Source organism: Beta vulgaris, chromosome 9 (assembly GCF_026745355.1).
Source record: "Beta vulgaris subsp. vulgaris cultivar EL10 chromosome 9, EL10.2, whole genome shotgun sequence".
Classification (NCBI taxonomy): Eukaryota; Viridiplantae; Streptophyta; class Magnoliopsida; order Caryophyllales; family Amaranthaceae; genus Beta; species Beta vulgaris.
The window spans coordinates 4805299-4813111 of record NC_079210.1 but is presented as its reverse complement, the minus strand read 5'-3'; the positions used below and the strand labels follow the sequence as shown (position 1 = coordinate 4813111).

At 31.7% G+C, this 7813-nt stretch overlaps 1 protein-coding gene across 1 annotated transcript; it reads right to left on the bottom strand.

Annotated features, from left to right (window-relative positions):
- Positions 1-5553: 5553 nt before the first annotated feature.
- LOC104902799 (uncharacterized) lies at positions 5554-6111 on the bottom strand. Its single transcript, XM_010690702.2, has one exon. The coding sequence runs from the start codon at positions 6109-6111 to the stop codon at positions 5554-5556; it is 558 nt and encodes a 185-aa protein (XP_010689004.2).
- Positions 6112-7813: the final 1702 nt, after the last annotated feature.

Genomic DNA, 7813 nt, shown 5'->3' with positions numbered 1-7813 from the left:
CTTATTTTAATATAAAACTCCTTGAGAAACTTGAGAGTATTACCGCCACGTGATAACGTTAAAGGCTTTAATACTAACTACTAAGTGAACTTGAAACTAAAGCAGCGGAATTAACTTAAATAACTTCTCTTTATTAATATAAACTTTATTGTACAACTATATAACAATGGAAATAAAGAAAATAAAATAACAACTCCTTGACTAATTATGAAATTTATCTTCCTTACTCATGTCACTAAACATTAAAGATCATCCAACTACATAAAACTTCAAATGACTAATTTCACAATTCTTAGCACATAACATAATGTATTGCCTTCTTCACTCCTACCAAAACAAATAACTACTAAACTTCTTTCCTTCAAAGGAATAAACTAGAACAATTTTCACTTTTAATGGATCTCAAATAGTCAACTTGGCTTACTTTGAACTCATAGGTTCTCCTAACACTTATAAATCAATAAAATAAACATATTGATGCTTTACACAATGTATATAAATCACTTTGCATGAATTGGATCACATGCATACATGTCATATAAGACATTAAATAACCAAGTTCATCTCATAGAAAACATACATGACAAAAAAAATATCGTAAGAGATAGTATTACCACAACTTGCAAGTAGCTTTTCTTAATCATATGTCATGAAAGACAGAATAATAACTCAATTCTTATAATAAACAATAAACTCTTTCTTTTCCTTATGAAAAATACGAAGATTTTTCATATTAACTTGACAATAAGTCAAACTTCCTTAAAATATATTCAAAATAATCATATTACAAATAGAACAATAAACACTAAACAATTCTTTAAAAAATAAATACTTTATAAAAAAATTTAGCTTTGAATAAATATATATAGATTTATAAGATAAATACGGATTGTATGTTGACATAATAGTCAAAATAAATATAACATTTGAACTATAATTTCAAATGAATCGAAAAATATATTTGGAATTCCTAAAAAAAAAAAAAAATTGTTTGATATTTTTGAAAAATACAAGTTGTTTATTTAAGTACTAGGCTTAGTGTATGAATAATTAATCGAGTGAGTTCCCAGGAAAGAGAGGTGCGGCACAAACGGCCAACTTAAGTACCAAGTCTTTCCTTAGCCAGAACTTTCCTCAGAAAAATAAATCCACATACTTATTCCGTTCTTCAAAATATAAATCAGAAAATATTTATACTTGAAAATATAAGTATTTGCTTAAAAGAAAGAAGTATTTTTTTTCACATAATATGAAATGTCAAATAAAAAATGCAAATAGAATGCGAAACTCTATCTTATGTGCCCTTTCTAGGTCTACCCAAACTCTCATTGACTGCTTATTTTATTTTCAGGGTTCTTTTCTTTGTAACACCCCCAAATTTCTCTCTTTTGGAAAACTTATTTTAGTATAAAGCTCCTTGAGAAACTTGAGAGTATTACCGCCACGTGATAACGTTAAAGGCTTTAATACTAACTACTAACTGAACTTAAACTAATGCAGCGGAAATAACTTATAAAACTTCTCTTTATTAATATAAAACTTTATTGTACAACTATATAACAATGGAAATAAATAAAATAAAATAACAACTCCTGAACTAATTATGATTCCTCACTAGCTCCCCCATATGAAGTATGCATCATATCAACCTGTAAATCTGCTCACCAAAAGGGTCATCACAGGGACAAAGCCATAAAACAAAACAAAAAACGCGTGTCAGTAAAAATACTGAGTACATGTATATGCGGATATTAAACACTTTATTTAATTAAACTTTTGAAATATTTAATTTCAAAAAACCTTTCTGGATACTTGATAATACTTGTATAACATAACTTTTGAAATATTTAATTTCGAAAAACCTTTCTAGATACTTGATAATACTTGTATAATAATAAGTATATAACCTTATAAAAATCCTTTTTCCTTGCCTAGATACCTTGCCTAAAGTGTGCACACCCCCAAGTTTAGTATTCCTTACTGAGTCTATTACGAGGGGAACTACCTTGTCCACATGACTTATACAAAAAGTACATGGGTAAATAATATAATGGCTACCGTTCTTGCTAATAAATAACAAGCCGTTGCCTTGGTAAATAATAATAGCTACCGTTCTTGCTAATAAATAACAAGCCGTGGCCTCTTTATAAATTGTGATCATAAAAGATCATATTAATAAAAATCCTTCGGAAATAATCCTTCTTTAAAAAGAATAATAATTCTTATATAAAACTTTAGCCATATAAAGGCATAAATAAAATAACTTGCTTAAGGGTTAACCTTTGAAAAATAATAATAGTTCAAAAACACTCCTTTTTAAATATATAAACATGAATCTAAAGATCAAACTCCTTCTAAAATATTTGAATATAAATTCAAAGATAAAACTTTACAAATATATTAAATGAAAGACATAATTCAAAGTTCATAAATAAAATTTATAAACATTCAAACATCTTCATATAAAATAGATGCAGTTCATAATGAAACTCATAAAAACATGTATTTCAATCTAAAATATTTTCCTAAAAACATGATACTACACTTGCAAAACAATTATTAAAGATCTACAAATACACGCACCTTGAAAATTAATAACTACTAGGGAGAGAAAAGAAAGTAGGCTAAGAGGGAGAGAGAGTTTAAACTTGAGAAAAGAGATTTATTTCTCAAATTTGGTGTGAAAAATATGATGGGTGGAGACCCCTATTTATACTAGTTGGAAAAGTAGAATCGAGATAGGATTAGGAAACTAAAAGATAGATTTAAGGAAAAAGATAAACTAAACTAGTTGGATATAACTAATATTTACGCTTATCCAACTAAGATTAGGAAAAAGATATAAATTATCTCATAATACATAATTATAGGTAAAATAATTAAAAGATAAGAAAAAAAAAGGAAAAATTAACAAAAGTTTATCACACGCTAAGTTTCTTAGCCGTGTGAGTTTAGTTCTAAAAAAATTTTCTTTTTCCTTTTTTTTTCTTTTTCTTTTCTTTTTCTTTTTTATAAACCTTTTTTTTTTCTTTTCTTTTTACAAACCTTTTTGAAATGATTTATTTTGAACAAACTACTTGAATATAAAACTTAGGAAAGTTAGGCCCAAAATTCATTTGGGCTAAAATTCGTTTTAAATACCCAAAACCTTTCTTATAAAAGCCTTTCTAATAAATAATAAGCCTTTTTAGTAAATAAAACCTTTTTCAAAAACTAAAACTTTTACAAAAATATAAATAATAACTTACTAAAAATACGGAGTATTACATCTTCCTACTCTGTTTTATTCTCTATTCAATAAACGTTTGTTCTCTTTTCAATTTTCATACTACTTTATCCACTTGCTTGACTCACATAATTTTACACTCACTCGCAAGTTATAATTACATTATCTTTTTTTATTCAAATAAACAAAAAGGAGCCACTTTTACGGACACACTCTCTCTCATTTGGCTTGTTTTATGTAATTGTAAATAGGAAAAATTATTTGAAAATAAAAAGAGTATGGGGTTATTTGGCAATCGGCTGTTGGCTGTTGGCTGTTGGCTTTTGGCTGGTTTAGTTGGCTTGTCTGACTGGCTGGAGGCATTGGATGTATGTATTGGCTTTCTAAGATGGCTATTTAAGCCAGTTGTTTGCAAAAGTGTGGCAAAATTAATTGTGGACGTTGGCTATTTATTAGAGAGTTTGTGGGCCAATAAGCCAAAAGCCAATCCAAAAAGCTGCTCCATGCAGCTTTTTCATTTTGGCTTAAAAGTCAGCTTTTCAGCCAACCAAAAAGCTAATAACCAAATTTTTTTTTTGGATGTTTGACCAAATTGAAAAGCCAAAAGCTAATGAAAAGCCATTTACCAAACATGGCCATATATATATTTACATTTGTATCCATACCACCCAAAATGAATTGTTATTACAGTTTTTACTCTTTGTCTCCTTTTTTTTTTTTTAAGTATGTCTCATGAACTATGTAGTCAGCATTTTTCTCATGTTCAAGAAATACTACCTCGATTCCTATTTAATCTACACGATTTGCTTTCCGGTATAAATAAGGAAAAAGTAAAAAAGTAGGAGAGAGAGGAGAAGAATTCTGAAAAGTGAGGAGTAAGTAGTACAAAAAGTAAACAAAAAAAATAGAGGAGAGAAATGGGATAGATGGAGGGATTCAAGTGGGTTAATTTATTTAGTGAAGGACCACATGAGGGACAAAAGTAGGGAATATTGATTAGACATTTTACTTCATATAGATAAAGTAACAATGTAATTATTAAAAAGGAACGGCCTAAAAAGAAAATGTATAGATTAAAAAGGAACAAAGGTAGTATTCTATAAGCTCGAACCACGAATAAATCAATCATGATTGATAGTGTAAGTATCTCCTTATATACATACTCACCCCTTTTTTGAATTGTAATGGTTTTCTTTTCTGTCCACTTTTATTTAATTGTTACACTTTTACTTTTTTCTATATGGTAATCTATCACATCAATTTTTTACACTTTTCTACCTTATATTATCCATTATCTATTTTATTATTTCACCTAAAACCTTTTCATATACCCTATTTACTATTTTAATGCTTCTTTTACATTTTCAAAAATCAAACATTCATTTTTCGTACTTCTTCCTAATTTTTTGTACTATCTTTTTAATTTTTCCTAAAGTAAACCATAATATAATTAAATAAAAACGGAGGAAGTAGTTAAAATCTAAATACAAATCCAACTCGCTTGGTACACATCATCCACCTGCGGGCTGCGGCTACAAAATCCTGAATTGGTCAACTCCTTGACGATTCTTCAATTTTCATGGCAACCTGCACATGACATTATCTTGTGACAACTTTGATTGGACAACAATCTTATGTTATTTTAATTATTATCTTTTAAGCATAATATTTTTCTTGATAAGAAACTTTAACGAGTGGGAAGAGCAAAGAGAACGTTAATTTGCTAAAGGTATTAAAAATTGATTCTAAATCTTTTTTAAAATTGAAAGATGCTCTACTCATCGAGCTATTTTTCTCACTCTCTTCACGGGAGTAATTCTACTTTCGATTGTACTAACGATTTTATACATGAATTTTACTACTACTTAATGAAGTAAAAAAAGAAAAAAAAAAAAGTATTAAGGACGACATTTGTGACAAGATCATAACATAAGCATGATGTGAGATGCATTATGTGCTCCCCATCCCCCTGATTTCTTTGTCAAGTACAAAAGTGTACAATGGATTTAGGATTTGTTTTCTTCGTTCTTTTTGGGAAAAATTGATAGAGGTCTTAACTTTGAGTGATAATTTTTAAAAGGTCTGAACTATTGATTAACTTGCGTATTGTGTATGTCCCAACTTTAGGGGATCTTAACTTTTAGAGGGCCTCGACGACTTAAAACTAAAGATTTTTTTAAAAATCTCACCTAATTCCTACATCTCTCCCTCAATTAACCCTTCTGAAGTGACCCAAGTTTTACAAATGACGAAACTGGAATGAAAACTAACAAAATTATCCAGTCGGTGAGAATTCAAAATATATCTTAAAAAAAACCTATCCATAACTACGCCATCGGGTTGACCAGTTCTTGCATATAATCCTGCATAATACATTGCGGTGGAGAAGTATGCGTAACCTTGTCCACCTCCATATCCATACCAAACCTTGCTAGTTTATGTGCTACCACATTTGCATCTCGTTTTGCATGAAGGAAAATTACCACCCAGTTAGTTTTCAGAAGCTTGACAATGTCATAAATTATTGCATTCAACTGATGATGAGGATATTTCTCAGCACTATCCATAATAATCTTCATAGCTTGTGCATCTGTTTCCACCTCTAATCTGCTGATATTGTGATTGTTGGCCAATGAGAGTCCTTCCCTAATTGTCACCAACTCTGCAGCTGCGGGATTAATGGCATCAAACTTGATTGAAACCCCCATGAACCATGACCCATCCGTTCTCCTAATGACACCACCTCCACTTGCTTTATCATTTGATTTCCATGAACCATCAGTGTTCAGCTTCAAGTAACCATGAACTGGCGGCTTCCAAGCAGTGGGTTGATTACTTTTTGGAGTTGTCTTGTTCTGCTTTTGGAAAACATCAATATTATACATGTAATCAATAAAAAAGTGATTATACTGAGTTGAGGACCTTGACATAGCCCTATCGAAGACTGCCTTATTCCTGTTTCTCCAAACACTAGTAGAATAAATGCTATTTGCTGCGGTAATATTGCTGCGGTTTTACCTATACGCAACAATATAACAGGCAAAAAGAAAAGAAAAAATAGAAATTGACAATATTGTTGCGGTTCCCGCCCAAAACCACAGCAATATTGTCTGACGAATACTTTTTAAAATAAAGTGTAGCCTTAAACAGTAAATATTGCTGCGGTTTCCACGTAGAACCGCATCAATATATTAAAATAATTTTAAAAATTATTATTTTAATATATTGTTGCGGTTCCTTATGAAAACCGCAGCAATATTGTCATTTTTTTTTTTTAAGAAATAGGGTTTTTAAGGCCCGCGTTATTATTTTCCCTCACTGCCATTTCTTTTCCTTTTCTCATTGTCTCACGGGATTTATACCTCATTCTCTCTCATTCTCCATCTCTCATTTCCTTTTCTCTTTCTTTTATCTCCCTCTAATTCTTCAGCATTCCATACTATATTCCTTCCCTTTGGTTCCATATAAAGATCTTCTTTCCTTTTCCTTCTCCTTTATCTCTAAAAAAAATCTCTAACTTTCATTTAGTTCAAGTGCTACGAGATCTATTCGAATTAAGAGTAATTTCGCATTTCCTCCATTAAACATCTAAACCCGAAAAGTAATTGAATGAATATTCATGCTCTGGCAGCAAGAACGGTGAGCGTGTAGTCTTCATCTTCTTTGCTCTGCCATCTTTTCAAGGGTTTAATTGATGGTCAGGACGGCGGTGCGAACGAGGCGGTATTCAGATGGCTAGGAGGTGGGCAGGGGCATGGCTAAGCCACTGTCTCGCTGGCCAAAGACGGGAGCGAGGCGGGAGGTTGATAAGTGCGTTTCTAACGTACTTTATGACCTCCTTTTGGCTTGTTTTCATTCCCCTTTTTCCCCTTTCTTCCCTCTTTCTCCTCACTTTTCCCTTCTATTTCATTCACTTGATCATACTTGATCATAGTGACATTTTTGCTAGATTTTTAGTCATTTTTGACCGAATTTCTAGTACATTTGCTTTCACCTTGTTTTGATATGTTCTTGTATAGGTGCAATTACTAAGATAGCTACGATTTGTAAAGTTGGAAAAGGTAGCAATGAAAACAAAGCACACATTGAGAAATGGTGCGCTTGCACCATTCCCCATGTCCGCTCGCACAAAGGAGCACATTGCACAATAAAATCTTGAGCAGAGAACTTCAAATGGAAATAACTTTCAAACCAAAAATCGGATGAAGATAATTCTAGTTGGAGGTGAAAGCTCGTTTCGATATCTTTCCAACGACTGGTCAGAAGCTTGATTTCGATATAAAACGAAGAAGTTATGCTCGTTTTCAGTTGAACTGTCCGACTAGATCAGAAAAAAAGGTGCGCCCGCACCTGGTTTTGGTGCGCCCGCAACTGTTTTGGTGCGCCCGCACCGTCCGACGACTGATTTTGGTTTTGAGGCAGAAGGGTGAGGTGCGCCCGCACTTCATCTTGGTGCGCCCACACCCTTCGTTTCCGGAAAAGAAAAATCCGAGCCTTCATTAAAGGATAGTTTAGTTTTATTTTGGGGGACGCTTTCATTCTAGTTTTCAGAGAATATTTTAGGGTTTTGTATTAGAGAGAAAACAC

What these genes read in the sequence shown, in the direction of transcription:
- LOC104902799 (XM_010690702.2), bottom strand. Translation starts at nt 6,111, where the DNA reads ATGTATAATATTGATGTTTTCCAAAAGCAGAACAAGACAACTCCAAAA.